Raw genomic sequence first — 20,912 nt, forward strand, 5'->3', positions numbered from 1 at the left:
ATAATCAGCTCCTGCAAACTCAGAAGTTATAAACACATTCTCCCATTTTTAAACCGTGTGGTACATATTACACAAGCATTCGTTCCTGGTTTAACTTGCAGGAGATACTGTTGTCTTCCATCAGTTTTAGGAAACCAAAAGGTATCCTGTTTGTAAATAACTCAAACAAATTTCAAGAAATAAGGGGGAAAGGAAGATAAAATTGAAAAGGAAAGAGAAAAATGAAGGAAATAGAACAGGCAAAATAGAAGAGACTGACAGATAAAAGAGAGAAGTAATATGTGGAGGGAAGTGAGCAATTCAGGGCCAGTCCAAGCAAGACTTGCCCAGTCATAGCAGCACCATCTTCCTCCCCACACTGTCGCGCTGATGCTTTCTCTCACTCATTTTCACCCACCTTTTGTACTCTCCTTGTCCCTTTGCCCTCTCTCATCATCTGCTCATTTTTAAATGGTAGAATAAATACAAAATACTACAGAAGAAAAAAAAGAGATAGTTGCAAAGCGACACCATCCTCACTCCTTCCAGTTCAGTTCCTTTACTGCTGAACAGCACAGATTTTCCTGCAGCACCAGCTGCATTGTGTAATTACGACTGCAACTGCAAAGTGGAAAACTAATACATTTTTATCATTTCACTGTGTACAAAAGGCTGGCACATGCTGCCTCTGCCACAGGTGTTGCAAGTCCTCAGGCCCAACCATTCGCAAACATGGCAGTGGTACAACTGACTTAGTCAGTGGAGCACAGAAAAATATGCGCCTAAAATGGATGTAGTGTTCAATTCTCCTCATTTGTAAGACTTTTTGTAAAAGATTGGAGGTTTATTTTTTCCCATGATACAGAAATAATCTTCCTCTGTAGGCACAGACTAGTGAGCCAGATGTGAACCAAGCCTGTGAAATGTTACCGCCTGATTACATACCAAGGAAGAAAATAGATACTGATTTAAATCCACAAAACCTGACTACAGCTCAGCACAAAAGGCAAACTTAGGAACTGAGCACACGTATTCTGTAGGCATATAGCATTTTCCTCAAAATAATTAAAGTTCACTAGGGAAAAACATAACTAGTTATTGATTAGTGCACAGAGTGTATATATCATAAACTACAAACAAACTTAATTTAGGCCATTGTGCTGTATCTGAAAGTTATGGACAATAATCCCAACATTACAGTTTACAGCAGTGCATAGCAAGCATTAACACTTACAACGTCAGGAGTGCCTATCAAGAGAGACATCAAATCAAGTCCATTACAGCTTTGCTTGACTTTAAAATAATAATTACAGTCTGTACACCTGTCCAGTAAAGAAGTCCCAATAAAATTCTCATCCTCTGAGTTCTGCCTACAGATGGCCAGTACGGTTTATTAAGTTTTATGAAGACTGTAAATGACTGAGAAGAAATATAACCAGCCACTAAAAGTTGTTCTGTTCTGTGTTTATGTGTCCTTCCCTGGTTATATTACAAACCTGCATAGTTAAAGACAATTACAACAATCTTAAAACAAATATTGCCACAACTTATTTTTCCCATTTCCATTTCCAGCTTTGTGGTAGGCCATATATCTTGTGGGATAAGTTGTAGGAGAAGCAGTGTGGAGGGTCCCATTTTCTTTTAAGAACTTGTAGTGACCTTGATATTTGTTTAAGAAGCTGAAGAGACTGGAGAACAGTAAACAGTAGAAATTAAAAGACTAACAGAAAAAGAGTTTAAATTGAAGATTTTTTATTATGTCACTGAGTTGGTACAGCTTTAGTTTGGAGACCTGCCTCCAACCATTAAGTACAAACACAATTAAATGTAATTAATTCAATCTAAATAATTAATTATACAGGTACAAGGGCAATACACTGAGGAAAAGGTTACTTTCTGTTGGAATAACAAGTAGATCAGTTCCTCATTCCAAAATTATGTATAGCAGTATTTTGAAAGTCAGCAACCTCGTTTCTCTGGGCTTATGCTTATGATAAAGGCTATTGCTGAACATGAATAAAAAAAAGTGAGCCAACAATCTCTTCTTCCATTAACTGCTGTAGATACACTTTTTCTGAGGTATTACAGCAGTCTTTTGGTTGGTTTTGTAATCTTTTTAACCTCAGAATTTCTGGGAATGGAGAAGACTTGGGCTTACACTGGGTAGTGGAGGTGCTCCTGGATTCAGGGGGCTACATCACCACTGGGGCTGTAAGGAAGGAGTCTCAAGAAGGAGGCGGGGGAGAGGAGGGACAGGACGGGATGGGACACGACACACAAATTCTTTTGGTAAAAAATACTAGTAAAAGAATACTAGATCTAGGAAAAATTAGGAATAGACCACAGCTTGTCTTTGAAGGAGATCTGGAGTTTCTTGGGAGAAATAAAGGTCTTTTTTCTTTTGGAAAAGAACCTGAAATTTTTTGAAATGTGTAATAGTAAACAAGACACGTTAAGAACCTCAGCCTCCTCTTTGGTTTTTTTTTCCCATCTCTCTGTCCATCTCCACCTCCATCCTGTCCCTCTCACACAGTGCCCTCTTGGTCCCCTCTTGGTACTTGGTCCCCAGTAGTGTTTGGGTTACTACTCTGTTCACCCATATGAAGGTTTTACACTGGGAAGAAAGTGACATTGCAGCACAGAAAAAATATAGTGAATATGAACATGAAAGCACTAGTTTGCCTTCCTTTTTTTCTTCTTTCTTCCTATAACTTGTTACTAGATGCCAACATTACTGAACATTAAAACATGAAGAAAACATGGGTAGATCTTAATTGTGTTTTTATTATTTCACACAGTTAAAATTCTTGACGAAAAAGTGACTTAGAAACCTGATTATTATGTCATTGTCACAAATCTGTGTATGAATTGGACACTACCTTTGCAAAGGGCCTTATGAATGCAAACAAAATGTGTCTGGTAGATTAACAAAGGACCGCACACCTGTTTCACATGCAAAGTTCCTTTCTGATGCTGTCACAGAACCCTAGTTTTGGCAGATGGCATTACAATTCAAATAAAGAAAAATAAGCTTCTGAATTCATACATATTTCCTTGTCATTCAAATGCCAATGGATTTTTTAACATAATGGTTAAAGTATGGAGTGACTCAATTTGAGTGTCCTCATAAATATAACTAATGCATAATGATGAATAAGTTATGACACGAAGTTTCAGAAAGGAGTTGCATGCAACTAAAACAGCTTTTTATCTAAAGTGCAAGATAGCAAAAAGTAATAAAAGATGGGCTTTTAAAGTTCTCACCCTCAACAAGGCAATGAAGCCACTGAGGAGAAAAAAACAGATTCTAATCTTATTTCACTAGTATAAACCAGGAATTGCTGCCTCAGCTACTGCAGTATTAACCTGAATTTTCCACAGTGCTATGTAATCTCCCTCATCAATTGTATTGAATTATCTATTTCATCAACTACTATCTAAACAACTAGTGTATCTGCATTGCATACATTCAGCTACTGTTCAGAACTGTGAAAACATTATTAAAAAGCATGGTAGTCATGGAAACAGATCATGTAGGAAGTACCTTGAGGAGGATTCTTCTATCTGATTGCATGCAACTTCATTGGCCACTTGGAAATAAAATACAGAAATGTAAGATACCTTGTACTCGATCAGAGCACTAGTTCTTTAATCTGCTCTGAGATTTTCATCCCAGGTCAGTATCTGGTGCTTCTGAGGCTATTGCAGGTCATCACAAACAAGTAATGTACCTCTGGTTTTTTTTACGGTCTGGGCAGGATAGGCTTTATTTGTGGACCACCCACAGATAATCAGTTCATTGGAAGCATACAAAGCAATTCTTGGCTGGTTTTTTATTCATTGTCACTGTAGAAGCTACATTTTCCCGTCTCATTTTATAATATGTCTATACATTTGCCTCACTGGCCTGTCACATAAAATCAAGTAATTGCCATTTGGCGTAATAACAAGGCAGAAAAAGCAAAACAAAGCAGAAAGCATTACACTGTGTGCTTGATTTTGAAACATTGACTTGAGACTCTCAAGGTCCAGTGAGACAAATGAAGTAATGAAAAGAAAATGTTTTCTAACATTGATTGACATTTTTATTAAAAGTTTAGTGTTGCTATTTTAAAAAATCAGTCAGATTTTTAAAGTATCCTGTTTGACCAGGAAAGATGGTGAGTGGAGATGAGGAAAAGGGATTGTCCTCTGTGCAGAGGAACAGCTTGGCTTTATGGAGTTCTCCTATATGATGGATGGCTGGCTGGTTGAGAGTCTATGGGTCAGGATCAGAGGAGAGGCTGGTAAGGGAGACAGTGGTGAGGAAGCCTTGACTTCTGCAAGATTTTTTTACTCTGTGTCCCATAATATTTGTGTGTCACATTTAGGACTTTAGAAGTCTGAATGGATGGAGAACTGAGCAGGTAAATAATTGGTTGGGTGGTGGGGCTCAGAGGGTAGTGGTTGATGAGTCATACTATACCTGAATGCCTGTGAAACAGGATTACTGCAGATATAGCACAGTCTCTCCTTTCTGATATCTTTATATACAGTCTGAAGGAGGCAACAAAGTCAACTTTGCAGGTGACGCCAAGGGAACCAGTCACCATGGTCAAGGTTAGGGCTGCCATTGAGGGACCTAGGCAGGTTGGAGGAATGGGCCAGCAGAAACCTTGTCATATTCAACCAGGACAAATGCAAGGTCCTGCATCTGGGCAGGAACAAAATCTTGCAATAGGCTGGGAACTAACTCATCAGACCATATCTGTATTTCTGCATCCAGTTTTAGGACCCCACATAATAAACTGGATCAATACACAGGAGCGAGTTCAGCAAAGGGCCACCAAGATGGTCAGGGGTACAGGCTATTGCCCTGTGACAAAATGCTGAGGGTAATCCTGTTTCCCCTTTAGCAAAGTTTGGTGCTGAAAATGGCATTAAAAATATGTCATTTGTGTTTATTACGGATTAATAGGCTGGTTTTTCTTTATTATACCAGAGCTGAAGAGATGAACAGCTAGCTAAAGTATGCTGAAGTTTATAAACATGAATTTGAGACACTAGTAACTGAATACCTAGCTGCCTCACATAAGGCCTAGCCTGCATTATTAGTAGCCACATACTTTTGTGTGTCTTTTTCGGTCAGTAGCCAAACCAAAGTTTTTAGTTTATATAACAGTAAATTCAATAACTCATTAATTCACAGGGTATGTTATTAAACATTTAACGGCAAAGGAGATAATATAAATAAATGAAGAGACTGAAAAGCAAATAGAAGAAAAGCCGCACTTCATGAGATCAGGCAGTTATTAGGTAGAAAACACTGGTTTGTAACAGGGCTGAATTGATACAGCCAGTAATGAGGTACAAGCACTGAAAGATTTGAACATCCAGAAGATCAAAAAGAATGTTTCTTTTCAGTCTGTTTTCTTCAAAGTCTAAAGAATATAGCATAAAAAGGCTATGTTAATAAAATCGTTTTCAAAGGCAGAATCTTGCACATTGGAGCTATGTGTGGTGTGCAGCAAATCTGCTGAACTTCAGGAATACAAATTGGTAATGCAGTGAGCAATTAATGCATGTGGGGCTCCTTTTCTGCCGGTCAGATGAGTGTGTTGGTGACAGTCCCTTTAATGTGCAATCTGAACTTTGAACTATCTGGCATTGCCATTGCAGCTTCTTGATATGCGCACGAGGAACCACTGGGGCACGTGCTGAGCTTCTCCAGCAAGTTCACATTCTGCACCGGGACACATCCTGAAGTGACTTGACTCCTAGCAATGCTCATGTTAGCTAGTTTAAAGCTAGGAGCTGAGGAGAAGGATTTCATACCCAGTCTCCTGACAAGAAAATGTACCTAAAAAAATGAGATTTTTCAGGGTTTCTTAGTGGTCTCTATTTCCCCAATAAAGCACTAGTTACTTTAGCGGAAACTGTGAAATCAACAAGCTTCTCTCTCCCCAGATGTTCTGTAATACAAAGTACCCAGCTAAACAGCACAGGAGAAAGGATAGAGAAAAAGACAAAAGGATAACATGACTTGATGACAGACAAAAGTTTTACTATTTTTTTGTCATTTCTGCTTTCCTTAAACCTATTATTTTTAAATATACAGAAAATAGGTTTTTTGCAGTTTGTTTGAAACTTTTAATAAGCTTGGAGGTTAACTCTGTCCAGCTTCAGTTATTGCCCACTAAACTGTTGAGAATTGCATTCTTTTAATAAGACTTTATTAAGAAAACCATCTCAGGCACTGCCTACAATAACCTAACTAAATTCTCAACATATAAGGTACTTTTTCATCTAATTTTGTTTTAATTGCATTTTGTTAAATTTTTATTTGAATTAACAGCTATCAAGCCCTTTAAGAACTCTTTTTTTGATAGTTAAAACTAAGTAATTCAGTTGGTGCTTTTTCACAGTATTAATGCAAACCATGATAAGACATTACACAGTTCTGCATGTCAGAGGGATCAAGTACTCCTAATGTTCATAGAATCATAGAATAGTTAGGGTTGGAAAGGACCATAAGATCATCAAGTTCCAACCCCCACTGCCATGGGCACGGACACCTCACACTAAACCATGTCACCCAAGGCTCTGTCCAACCTGGCCCTGAACATCGCCAGGACTGGAGTGTTCACAACTTCCCTGGGGAAACCGTTCCAGTGCCTCAACACCCTCACAGTAAAGAGTTTCCTCCTTATATCCAATCTAAACTTCCCCTGTTTAAGTCTTGACCCGTTACCCGTTGTCCTGTCACTACAGTCTCTAATGAAGAGTCCCTCCCCAGCATGCCTATAGGCGCCCTTCAGATACTGGAAGGCTGCTATGAGGTCTCCACGCAGCCTTCTCTTCTCCAGGCTGAACAGCCCCAACTTTCTCAGCCTGTCTTCATACAGGAGGTGCTCCAGCCCCCTGATCATCATTGTGGCCCTCCTCTGTTAAAAAAATATCCCTACTGTTGTCAGTATTTAATTAGGTAACAATGCTGGGAGAAAATATTATTGAATTGAAAGTAATATTTCCTAATCTGCTTTCTGCACAATTAAGGCTGTAGCATGTCACAGTAAGCTGCACAGAAGGAAGAAGATGCATATATCAGATGTGAATGTTACTTAGACATTTGTTTCCATTGTGCAAGTAGAAATTATGCATAATGTCATTTTATTCATGAGAACAAATTGCACATGAATGGTTTGTAATTACAGACAGAACATAAACAGTCATGACTGTGAAATTTGCTGGTATGAGAATGGTGGCTGGAGAACACAGGTTTGATTGAGAATGGTCTTACATGGCTTGGCTTGGAGGTGGTACATTCTCTCAGTTTTTCAGGTCTTTCGTGACAGGAAAAGTGAATTTGGTTTTGCTATGGAGGTGGGGCTGTTCATCCGCAGTGGATTTGTACTCCAGTGCAGAGAAGTCCATGTTAGTAATTGCATTTTCCAGCTCAGGCAGTGACATTTGAAACATTGGCTAAGTGGAGGAACCTGTTGAGGTAGCATAAAGAATTTTACCGTAGCATATAACGATATTTTTGTTGGGTTTTGGAGCTCCCAGATGGTGTGCAGGTAGGTGACCTATCAGAATTCACACAGATATGTGAGTAGTCAGTTAAATACTGATTTTCAGTGAGCAGTTATCCTCTCTTTCCTTATGGCAACCTGTAACAGAAGTTTTCAGGAGCAGTAGCATTATATCTCTTTCAAGTATCATCCTGGCAGGTTGGACGTACACTAATGAAAGCATTCAAAGCAGACATCTCCAGCCCCCTGCTACTGAGGGAGCAGCACAACACACCAGAGGAAGCGTCCGCACCCTGATGATCTGTGTACTGTGCCTTAGGGTACTGCAGGCGATGTTTTTTGTATAAGCTATGCAATGAGGACCACTGGTTTAGACTTACAGATAAATATTTGCAAAGATTACGTGTCTTAAAGAAACAAGAAGAACGTGCAACTGTGTTGGACTCTGGAGCTGCACTGCATTTTGTAACTCTTAACCCAGCTCTCCTGATAGTCTTTGTAGTAGGCAACTGACTTGAGAGGGCAAAACTGAATTTGAAACAGGGAGAAAGAAATGAGAGAGGAAGCAAGAGGTAAAACAAACACAGGCTGTTGAATGGATTCTCACAGTATTCTTCTGAGAAGTCTCTTATGTGGGTTAGAAAAGGATTCCTGATGACCTGTGCCTGGGTGTTAACCAGGCAGGTGAACCAAACTCATGTTGACTTCCACAGCTTCTGCATCCTTATTGCACCATTTCAGTAACAGCAGACATATATTTTATTTTCCTTTCTCATACTTTATTATTTTGTACTATACAAATATTTTGATTGCAGCCTATTCAATATGCTCTCTGTCTTACCAGCCTGTCGGTGGGAAGTGACACAATGTTGGCTGTGGTTCTGAAACCTTGAGAGGATTTTCTGACTCTTTAATACATTTTGTACTCCATAAACTTCATTAAAATTAATCTTTTGGTTTGGTAATACGCTTTTTCATCTTGGTACATTGAGATCCAAAATGTACTCCTTCCTCCATTCCCAGAGAAGGTTAAGTGGCACCATCAGAAGTCATTCTGAAACACAACAGCTTTCAGGAGTCAGAATAAGAGTGTCTGGACCATTTACATAAGCAGGCTGGGATGAGAAAGCACTACCGTTATTAAGGTGACTTACTTAAATTCCTGTTACTCTTTCCCTTCTATTTTTCCTTCTTTCTTTCCTTTTGTAAAAACAAACCAAGTTGTCTGGGAGCATATAAACATACTATACAGATTTTCCACCACCTTTCCGTCCATTCAGGATATCAGCATTGCCAAATGCGACACAAACTTACTGATTTTTAAATGGTGATTTTACAAATTTTGTGAACAGGCCCTCCACTGAGTGATAGGAGGAGATATGTGGGCATGCAGTGCTAGATATTGAAGATTTAAAATAAAGGCTAGATTGGGGGGGGGGGGGGGGGGGGGTGGTCCCCTCTATACAGAGAAGACCTCCTGGAATCAGTAGAATTAAGGCATGAATGATAGAAGTGTTGAACTCATGAAAATTAAGACTTCACATATAGCATAGTGATCATGAAACTTGATTGCAAAAGTTGCACATGAACTAGCATGCAAGTGCAACCAAATGAATATCAGTAGAATTTATAGCTGCCCTCCTATTTCAAATCACAGTGGCCAAGAGTAATCTCCTACGCTAGTGTTTTATAATAATTCTTTTTTATAAATGTTTACTGTTTACTCTCATCCCTAATGATCATCCCTGGGCCCAGTGAAATGAAAAAGAGAAACTGTAATGCCCTCACCCTAATTTAGCAAATGTTTAGCTTCCTGTTTTATGAAGCACTAAAGTATTTCTGTCCTGTAATCTTTCATTTCAATAGTGAAAAATGGAATAGATGCTGCTGTTTAATGTAATGAAAAATAATCACAATGCTTCTGAAAGCAAATGTAGCAGAAGATTGTTCTAACAGAAGCTTTGTAGTAAACTACACTCCACTAACATTATCGGCCACACTTGGTGGGCAGGAACTTGGGGTTTGTGCTCTAGCAATTCCATTTTACTGGTCAACAGAATATTAATTAAACATAGTTTACAGGCTGCATCTCAAATGGAAAAATGAAATTAGACCACAGCCTTAGATGGAGTTTATATATATTATGATACACAAAGGTAATTTATTTCCCTGCTTCTGAATCCATGCATTTAAAAGTGGATTCTCCATAATATGTCAAATTCATAAATTTTTTTACAGACTTTTACACTAGAAAATGGGATTTGCCATTTGCCTTCTCAATAGTTGTGCTAGTTCATAAATACAGTTGTGTATTACTTTAGGACAAAAAAGGCTGATAGGTTAATAGTAAATCCTCAAATTATTTCAGATTTTCATAAATATGTAAAATAAAATATGTCCTATTCATCTATATACTTTAAGGTGTATATATTTAGAGAAAAATACCTACCTTTAAATTTGGGCAAAACATCTACTTTCTGTTCTTTAATTTCATAGTTCGAAAAAACTCCATCTACTAATTCACTTTGGGACAGGGACCTATCTGTGTGTGTGCATCTGTATGTATGTGTTTGTGTGTATTTTTATGTACAGATTTACCAGTACCTGCCTCACTTTTTTCTAAGGGAATTTAATTTTAGATGGCCAGATATGAAAGCAGCATTAAGTTAATTAGGGGAAGAAAACCTTGAAAGGTTAGATGAAAAGATGTACCTATATTATTTAAACTAATACCTTATATTCATTCTGTCACAGGGTTCGGTAAAAGCATTGGGTTTTTTTTATAGCAAATTATTGCCTCATTTATCATTAATGCATTGGGAATGAAACTTAATGTAAGGACACTACAGAATACGTGCTGCGGCTGCTTTCTTTATGAATATTTATGGATAACATTCCACAGCCTTGTCTCAGGATATACAGGAGTTTGTGGGAACCATTGCAGTCAGTTACCTACACATTTTACTGAAGTTCTGAGCAGGTCTGGAAAGAGGAACATTAGGGCTTTCTAATGCTTGGTGACTTGATGATGAGCCAGGGACATGTCCTTGCAACAAAGCAGGCCAACAGCCTTCTGGGCTGTAGTTAGCAGAGCATTGCCAACACATCAAGGGACATAATCCTTCCCCTATCCTCAGCACTGGTGAGACACAGCTGGAGTTCTGGATCCAGTTCTGGGCTCCCCAGTACAAGAAAGACATGGACATACAGGAGAGCATTGAAGGGCCACTGAGATGATTAAGGGATTAGAACATCTCTCCTAGAAGGAAAGGCTGAGAGAACTGGTACTGTGTAGCCTGAAGAAGAGAAGTCTCAAGGGGGATTTTATTAGACTAAATAAATACATGAAGGGAGGTGCAAGGAAGATGGAACCAGGCTCTTTTCAGTGGTGTCCTGTGACAGGACAGGAGGTAAAGGATGCAAACCAAAATACAGGAGAGACCAACCACTTGAAGAAATTGCCCAGAGAGGTTGTAGAGTCTCTGTCCTTGGAGATATTTAAATCTGACTGAAGATGGACCTGAGCAACCTGGTTTAAGTGACCCTGCTTTGAGCAGAGAGGTTGGGCTAGACAATCACCAGATGTCCCATCCAATATCAATTGCTCTGTGATTCTGTGACCTGCTTAAATAGCCTATGCTGCATTTATTCCTGTGAAGTGACAATATCAAAATAGCCCTGACAAAAGCAGTTCAGAATCTGGTCCTGTGAAGGTTTCAAAGCTAACAATATTCTAAGACTAATAGGAAAAATTGAGTATAAACATTAAGAAAAGCCTTCACCTTTTCATTACAAAAAAGTAATTGAGATGTTCCTCATCTGCCAGTCTCTGGCAGAGGGTTGTATCCTTTGTTGCACTATTGGAAAAGGCTGAGCAGGAACATCCTCTGAGGGATGTCTGAGCATCCAGCAGTCTAAGCAGGTTCACTCAAAAAGAGATAAGTTTAGAGGAGAAGTAACAAAAAGACATTAAGCAATTTCTAAACATGGTGTTTTTTAACTCATTCCCTGTTGGCAGTCAGACTTTACTTACCTATTTGTCTTTTAGAGCACTTAAATAATTGTCTATTCTCTGTTCAGTATGAGATACACCAATTCTGCTTTGTCTAGTTTAGTACTCATTGTCTCCAAAAAGTTACTTTAGAAGTGCAACTGAGTTTAAAAAGGGAAAAAGGATAAGGAATTCCAGAATCAATTCCACTCCTGTATATTGTGCCATAGTCTTTAACTGCACAGGCATTGATACCTGTGTGTGATGGGAATGCACATCCTTTTGTGAGTCTCCTCCATCAAAGTCATCATATGTAGAACTGAGGTTTTCACTCTGTTATGTCAACTGAGGTATTTATTACATCCATCTGGTGCCTTTTAAACACAAGATGAAGTTCTGTTGGCAGTTTAATAATTTCTTAAGCATGCAGTGTGAGTGATAATAAAATACATATGGATGTACATAAATATATATGTAAGTTTGCTTGTACATGAAAACAGATTGATTTTCAAGATATTAAATTAATGTTTTAACATTTTAATTGTTAATACTGGAATGTTTTAGGGATCTCTATTTCTGCAAAATATTATTATTTTTATGACCAGAAGGTATCATAATATCTTAGTTTGTACTTTCATGTGCTACTATGTACTCCGGTGTCCCCAATATTTAACTAAGCTTTGGAAGAGGGTGCCTTTGGAGGCTGTGGAATTGCTATCACAGTAAGATGAATAGTACAAACATCTCAGGAACATTTAGGTACAATTACTGTACTCACATGACATTCCTTCTAGACCAACTTTTCCAGGATTCCTGGCAAAGAAAGAAGCTTAAAAGACAAAGTAGTCTTTTTGCATGTACCTATTTGGGAAAACAGAATTCCCTCGCTTCCTCAGTGGTGATGGCATACAAGATGCACTACGGTTGTTGGCTAGCGCAGGTGTTGGAACAATTCAAGGACTTCAATTAAAAATGTGTTGTTCCAGAGACTGAGGTCTGTGTTTGCATGCCAATTTTCAAGTTACTACTACTTGTGGCTGTGGGGAGTGCGTGTGTGTGCTCAAGATTTGACATTTGCTTTGGTCACTATATCTAATTTCCCTATCAAGTTATTTCCCTCAACACCCAGCAAAGATCCACAACTTTGTTATTAGAAATCTTAGCATTCTGTACTGCATTTACTGAGAGAGATAACTCTTTGTTTTTCAGAGCTTCCATATGGCTGGGAGAAAATTGATGATCCCATTTATGGCACTTATTATGTTGAGTAAGTTCCCAAGTTCAATATTAAGTTGCTATTAATATGTCATAACCTGATACCAGTATCCTCTGCAGTGCTTAGCCTGTCACGGAATAGGTACAATTACTTGATGTGTTAAACTGAGGGTATACCAGGAATTCTCAGTCATCAATACAGCTAATGTGTCCAAATATATTCAGTGTGTCTCAAATAAGTGACTTAGGCATTCAGTCGTTCTCTTTCTCCAAGGTCTGATTTCATGGTATTGTTCCAGCTGATACTTGTACAGAGATCATATTAATTAAGGAAATGTATTTTCTAGGTAAGCTGTAGGTATACAATGAGGTAGAAACCTTGTTAATCAACAAATAGAGCAAAGCATAATCATTTTAGCTCAGTAAAGAGAATTTTCTGGGTAGTTCTTCCTTGCTGCAAATCAGGTGTTTATAATGCTTATACCAGAAGGCAGGTTATTTATACACTACATATAAAATTTTAGGAATGTTGTGTTTTATTTTGTACTTAAGAGTGAAGCTGAAAACAAAAGAATATAAATCTCTATTTTCATAGCACAATCTTTGATTTCATTTTTTTTTTAAGATTTTATTTTAGTTATGAAACAAGAAAAAATGTTTCTTATTCCTCTGTGCGAAAGGGCAACATGAAGCTTTCATTTGAAGTAATAGGTAGAACCTGTTCTGGCCACTTCCTACATAAAATAAGAAAATTGAAGAGATGATTTTCTGTGCTTTTTTAGCTTAATACAGCAAATAGGACTTATGCAGAGTGGATCTAGATTCAAAATTCTGGGGATGCATCCCAGGATATGATGCTATTAAAATGCACAGGGTAGAGCTGGACAGGGAGATCAAGAAGAGATCTGATTTCTGGAGGTCTGGAAGATGAAAGGTGCCTCTTTCTTTATTGCTGTAACAGCAGCAGCTTGTGGATGCCATGTACCTTCCCTTGCCCTCCTTAAAAGCAAACAAACAAATGAAAACAGCATTTGGCCACTACCCTGCTGACTCCTGTCCTGTTCTCCAAATGCAGGAGCACCTGCTCTGCTGCTTTGTCCCCAGCCTGTTCCCTGCCCTCAGGTGAAGGAGCCAGCAGCTCCATCTGCTTTGTTGCTCAGCCCAAATCAGCTGAGTCAGTCCAGATCCAAGCAAAAAGATAAGTAGGTTTTGAAGTCCCTATGTTATGCCATTAAATTACCCTCTCTTTTTATGCCCGAGTTCTTTTATGATGTCCCTAAGTAGCTAGGGGCTGGAGTTCTCATATCTCTTTGTACTTAACCTCCCCTAAAGACTTCTGCATGTGCAATTATGCAGCTGCTGGGTGTAAATGTTCTGCCCCAGTCATTTTTCATGTGTTTTGGGGAGTAACAGGTGTTGTGCAATTCCTGTGCATCAGTATCTTACCGAGACCCCGTTTGGTTGTTGCGCAGCCCAAGGCATTCTGGCACAAATGAGGCTCACACTTCGCTGCAGTCAGAAAGGGAACGGGTATTTATCTCCATTTCGTGTCCAGCCATGGGTAAACAGACGCAAGGCACCAGGCCCAGATGTTATTATGCAATTGCATACTTTAAGGCTGTTTGTGCCAAATTTATTAATCCTACCACAGATAAGGTTTGTGGAAAGATATATCAAACTTACTGGAGGCTCAGAGGGTTTTAGAAGTGGAATGGATATTTACAGGATGTCATTAAAACTGCAGCCACACCAAGTTCATAGGGAGTTTTATAGTCAGTAAAATGTAGCTGTACTTTAATTTGCTGTCTGAGCTCAATAACTTTGAAACAAAGATTGCTTTCCATTTTTCATGCTAAGAAGCGGCAGTCATACCTTCTTTTATTACCAGTATTCAACAGATGAGTTCATTTTTAACTGGATAAAATCAGACTATGATAAACCCTCTTAATTATATCATAAATGTGGCTAAATCCTGAAAAGTTAGATTACGGGCTTTCACACACTCAAGTCCAGTCCAACTTCACCTGCAGGCCTTTAAAGCTGTCAGTGAAAGAAGGGCTTATTGTCTGCTTACTGATATATTTGTATCCCATGGGAAGTTTGTAAGGATGAGCAATGAGGCAGAAAGGCTCAGGTTCACCTTAAAAGGACCATCCATGCTCAGCTCCAATACTCTGAGACCAGAGATAAAACTAAAGAAGAAACAAAGGAAAACCTCAAGGGTCTCACTAGTAAAGCTAATAAAGACTAATCACAACATATTTGCAAGTTCTGTTAAATAAGGTCTCCAGTATCACTTCCTTTCCCAATCATGCATGAATGTAGGTGTGAGGCTTTATTAAAGTTTTCATTTGCTGTGTTATGCAGATCCAGGCTTCATTTGTAAGGTGCAGACATTTGACATAAATGAGAAGTGTTTGCTACACACGGGTTAACTTTCATGCAATTTTCCCTTAATTTATAAACTAAGAACTAGCAACACTTAGCTGTGCAGGGCAATGGAGAGAATATGGTTATTAGAGTGTGCTGGGTCTTTCTGCATTCTAATTGCCGAAAGATTATTTTCCCCTTTAAGGATGATTAACTAGAACACAAAACTCAATTTCCAGGCACTGCGTTCTTAATAGAACAGCTAAATTAGCCATACAGGTTACAAATTCACCTCCTTGACTTAAGAGTTTCTGACAACACTCAAATAGAAAAACTTCAGGTTTTTTGTCAACATAGAGTACTAGTACCTGAAAAATGTGAGTGTAAAAAGGACTTAGGCACTAACAAGTTATGTATCAGAATGTCCATCTTTTAGGCATCCTGATCTTCAGAATTACTTTGGTAGGTTATAGGCAAGAATCTCAAAAGTTAGAGTCACAAGCTGCCAAAAAATTCCATGGATTAACGTAGTAAGAAGATACGTTAAACTCTTTCTGCTGATGCACATGGTTAGACATTTTGGTAAGGCTCAGTATCTTGCCCATCAATTAAACTTTGCATAGTAGGCAAATAATAGGCCCATAAGTTTCCTAAGAGTGTGTTTCAGTTGTCTTAAGCACATCTAACATGAAACTCCAACACAAAGCCAACTTAGCCTGGCCACAATCACTGATGAGACGGCAGAATGATACCTGTCTTGCATCCTGGTTGGTGGTGACAATACCTCCTCATAACACGAGACAGTGTTTCGAATTCACAGGTAAATACAGCCCCAGAACAAATCCTACCTCTGAGGGGTTATCCCCAGTTAGCATACAGCGAGCTAAGAGAGGACAACAGCACTGACCACCCTTCTTCTCTGCAGAGGGAAATGCAGGATTCCTAGGACTAGAAAGCAGATAAAAGGCACCACGGTTCTTCTGTGCAGCCACATTGGCACTTGGAGAATTTAGTTGGATTCTTGTCTTTGGATTAGGCTTTTATGTTTAGTATGCATTGAATAAAATAAAGGAAGAAAATATAAAAATGCTCACTGAATTAGATACTGCAAGCAATGAGCAATACATTTTTTATCACATCCAAAATCCATTTTAACCACAAAAGCATTTATTTGTAACCATCTGTAAAACTTGCATTTGGCTTGTCTTATTAAGGCCTAGGTTAGTAATATCTATTTTGTATGCAGTTGAATTAGCTAGATGAAAGGCTAGAATGTCCTTTCAAGGGAACTACTTAGCCTAATAACTTCTTTCTCAGGTAAATTCATGAGTAACAATTTTTCTGATTTATCATGAAGCTGTATAGCACTTAAAATTGCATGAAAGGGAAGTGTTTCATGTCTTATCAGTCTAGAAGCATAAATCCAGTGCTACTGACTGATAAAAATAACTGATCATGGGTATAATTTTCTTTTATCTGACTCCTTTTGGACACAACATTTAAATGCAGTTGTTTAATTTTGTTGAAATCCTCACTTTGATCTTTCAAGACTGCATGCTACCATAAAACAGTCAAAATATCTGAATAAATTGGAGCTAAGAATTGCATGAATTTCATCAACAACTTGAGGTGCTTCAAGTACCTCTGCTAATATTCCTGTCTGACCTACTAGGACAAAAGGGTTATTTTCAGGGTAGCCATTACTGAAGATATTTATGTGTAAATGGACTAAACCACAGCTCTACCTAGAAACTGTAGAGAGGCAGTGGATAACAGATCCTGTTCCTTGATAACAGAACTGCTGTTCCTTGAGCCACAGACACATCCTATGTTAGCTAAAATCTTATCCTTTTATATATCACAGAACTACATATAAGTTGTAACAATTCTGCAAGAGGTCTCCTGTGGCACTGAGATGTGCCCTGCATTTATAGCATGACACTAAGAATAGTCCTTAGACACTAAGGATCCTAAATGCAGATCTGTAGTGTGGTCTCGGATATCCATTATATCTGTGCAATATAGAACAAAAACTATGGGAAACCCATGCTTTTCTGGGAGGGAAGCCGAAGACCAGGCCAGGTTACTTTAGAGCCTCCGAAATAAGACTGTTACCTATGTTGAAGCAGTTAACTCAGTGTAGCAACCTTGGTTTTAACCATATCAAACGGTAGCATAAAACACACTAGATATTTTACCCTATATCTGCTATTGTAAGCTGTTGCATAATTTCACACTTGTGGTTATATGAAGCCTACGGATTTCAAGACTGGAATCTTGACATCTTTAATGCATTCTAATATTTACTTCCAAATGTGTTCACAGAATGCAATTACATATCAGAATTAATTCTGCTTGAATAAAAAGGTAAAACTCCTTTGGTCTTCTATCATAGAAGACTCTCTTTTTCACTGTTCTTCCTGTAAAATCTTTTATGATTTTATTTTAATTTGTCATAGGTGATCAGAACTTTATGTAGCTTTTATTGCCTTGTGTAATGGCAGAAGTAGTGTTTCCTTTACAATATTGAAATATATCACATGATAGGTGGTAGCATGAAAATTTTTTCATGCTTATGTTAGTAGTTGATAATTACTCTATTTAATACATGTAAGTCTTGTCTTTCTCCATTTTTAACTGGTGAAGTTTGTCTCCATTCCATCATTTGTTTCTGTGTTTGTGATAGACACAGGTGCTGAAGACTTTGGCAATGATAGCATGGCCTAGCTAGAAAGCAAAAATCTAGGAAAGGAAAGCTTTCACTTCCTGACTGAAGAAGGAAAGAAACGAAAAAGGACTTTCTCTGTCTGCAGCATAGATTAAAATTTACAAGAGAACTATTAATCAAAATTTTAGAGTATGAGAGTAAGTTAGCACAACTTGAACGAGTTATAGCCCTGTTAAGAAAGTAGCAAGTCCAGGATTTATCACATTTAATTCCTCTCATTAAATCAGTTATTCTTTTACATGACTGAAAATCTTTTTATAGCCTTATCTCTGGCCACTAAATCCTGATTTTCCAGGTGTACCACACTCCCACAGGACTTGCTGCCTTTCCTCTACCTCACTTTTTAATGGCAATTCTACTTGCTTCCTTTGAAGCAGGGGTAGGATCTGAATCCCAAGGGACCTGAGAAGTGTTTAATGTGGCATAAAAGGTCATTTCAATATTAACTCAAGGTATTGTACACTTTTTAGTATTTCAGAGTTTCAGAAGTTCCCAGGTCACCTCTCCAAGTGCCTAAAGCCCATGACTGGGATTGGATTTTCAGAAGAACTCGATAAATAGTACCTCAGTGAGCACAAAAGAGTAGTGACATGTTTGAAAACTTGCCCTTCTGTACCAATGTATTTATTTCCCCAGAACTTTTACAGCGCAAGCCCTTTTCTCAGTTGTGATCCTATCTTGCAGAGTTGTTTGATGCAGCCTACTAAATTGTTTTGTTTTCTTCAGAAAACGTGAAACGTATCACAGGACAGGGTTAATAAAATGCATTCTATCAATTAAAGAATGAAAATCAAGGATATGGTGAGTGTGTAGTTAAGATAGTAGCTCTAAACACAATAAAGAAAATTAGTGGTGTAATGACAGAGATATACTTACTGAGCTGCTGTAGGAAATGTAAAACATAAAGAAAAATGTGTACATTAGCTTTTCTTATATTTCATATATTTATCTATGTAGTTCTAATCTACCGTCTGACTTAGTTTCTGCAACATTCAATTTTTCTCTACAGCTGAGTAGATAAATAGATAGAATTAAAAAGAAATAATCTTCGGTGTATTTCCTATGTTAGATTTATTTCTAAGCTACAATCATAAAATCACGCTGTGTCCTAGGCTTTACCTTTTCTTTACGTGATTAAGTAATTCCACTTACAGCTAATAGATAATAATGCACAAAACTGGTTCATACCCTTTGAATCATGCACAGAATAATGCTTATGCTAAAAACGTGCAAAACTGTCTTTGTCAGTCAGTACTGCTATTTAGTATGTAGTCCCATAGATCGAAACCATTCCTCTGTCTCAGAGTTCAGCATATTGAAATGAAAGGATGTTTAGTGCTGTTCATTATGCAGTGTGCTAGATCGTGAGTTTCTGATCCCCAGCAAAATTGTGTGGAGTATAAGGGACATGCTCAAGCCCACTAGGGATTCATAATGATTTCGCTGTCTAACCACACACACCTAAGTCACATACGGTATCCTACTGTGAAAATGATCTTTTTCCCAACTGAATGCAGTTTTTAATCAAAACCAAATTTTTTCCAGCCACATAAATAGAAGAACACAATTTGAAAACCCTGTCCTAGAAGCAAAAAGGAAGCTACAGCAGCATAACATGCCCAACGCAGAACTTGGAACAAAGCCTATGCAGGCCCAAGGTTTCCGAGGTACAGTACCGTGTCAGCTATCTTACTGAAGATGAAAGATCCTGTTCTCTTGTTTATGTGACAATGATTTTGTCAGTCTGATTAAAAGAGTAGTGTTGCCAGTACTCACAGTGTTATGACCTATCTCCTAGCATTTTTCTCCCCTGTCAAGTCCCAGAGTTGAGGGACTCAGGAGCCACCTAAAACGGTCTAATCTTCAGAGGCACAGAGAAATGACAGAAAAGTTGACCATAGTGTTTCCTAAAAGCTGAGACACAGAACAATAAAAGCCCTGAAGTAATTTTCTAAATAAAATCATAAATTCTATCCTTGGGAATATACAACTCTCTCCTGAGCACCCGAGGTTGGCAACACTGAAGTAATTAATTGTACTTTCTCTAAATTACCGTTAATTGATGTTTGGTATGTTTCTATGCTAGTTCATCTCGCAAGCATCAATTAAGTTAAAAGCCTCAAGCACTTTGTTATAGGAGTTTACAAGAATACAGCCTCTTGGTAATGCCAAAATTAATGTGCTTTAAATGAGCTGTATAAGCAGCAAAAGCTATTGGTAGAGATGAATAAACTTTAACATAAAGTTATAGCCAGAGAATGAGGCTTGTTCTCCTTTGTAACAGTAGAAAGCTTCTCATCAACCTTACCTAGACCCAAATTTACCCACCTGCGCCCCGCTCCCAAGAGGTCCCACAGCGTGAATGACCTGTCCCAGTGCTGGTGTGCCCCCGCTGGGACGCGCAGGCTGCACGGTATGTCCTCTGCTGCCGCCCAGCCCAGCCCCACCACTGTGGGCATAGCGAGAGCAGCTGAAGTCACAGCCTCTGCACCTTCCTCCTACCCATCCTCACCAAGCTCAGCATGGGAGAGAGGCACAGGGAGCCCCCATCACCTGCACCACGTACCGATGCACATGGAGAGGGGGGCATGAAGGTTGCACTGCAGTTATGTGTGTCACTTGTTGGATGCCAAAGCCACATGTGTTTGGAGGAAAAAGCTCACCTGACATTTAGCGCTGCTTGTTAAGAAATGGAATGAGATATTCATGGGATATTTTCCTTATTGTGGTTGGGAGGGAAATTATGGAGAATGTGTTACTTTGTAGACGAAGCTGAATTTTGGGGTTAGGAAAGAGGTTTTAAAATTACCTCACAGATAATTTTTATTGTTGTAATTATTTTAGCTACACAATACCCACTTCTAAATGTGTTTCTAATATGAGAGAGTATTTGTAATTCCCTGCTAAAGGCTGATCTGCCACAGATGAGAAATACATTTTAAGCTTTGTAGTAATACAAGAACTCACAAAAATTATTTTCCTGGAATGCCTGCACTCTTTATTTCCTTGGGTTTTATACACTGTCACCTGCTATCAGCCAGTACTGTTATCTGCTGTCCCCACTGTGTTGTGCCTAGATCAGAACTTTTGCCTTTCTTCTTTGTGTTGACTGATGTAG

General features: G+C 38.5%; 1 protein-coding gene across 16 annotated transcripts in view; it reads left to right on the top strand.

Annotated features, from left to right (window-relative positions):
• The window catches only part of MAGI2 (membrane associated guanylate kinase, WW and PDZ domain containing 2), a 738,716-nt gene that overhangs the window by 570,326 nt on the left and 147,478 nt on the right, over positions 1 to 20,912 (top strand). For 15 of the 16 annotated variants that reach the window (XM_061467329.1, XM_061467328.1, XM_061467330.1 and 12 more), the window contains 2 exons: positions 12,691 to 12,748; positions 19,340 to 19,461. In XM_061467329.1, coding sequence (XP_061323313.1) covers positions 12,691 to 12,748; positions 19,340 to 19,461 — 180 coding nt within the window. Of the gene's footprint in view, positions 1 to 12,690; positions 12,749 to 19,339; positions 19,462 to 20,078; positions 20,208 to 20,912 lie in introns of all 16 variants that reach the window. The other variant, XM_061467333.1, reaches the window with a different exon arrangement.

This window comes from Pezoporus flaviventris, unplaced genomic scaffold (genome assembly GCF_033815535.1).
Source record: "Pezoporus flaviventris isolate CSIRO_AGI_PZ_B2104156 unplaced genomic scaffold, CSIRO_AGI_Pfla_v1 ptg000045l, whole genome shotgun sequence".
Lineage (NCBI taxonomy): Eukaryota > Metazoa > Chordata > Aves > Psittaciformes > Psittacidae > Pezoporus > Pezoporus flaviventris.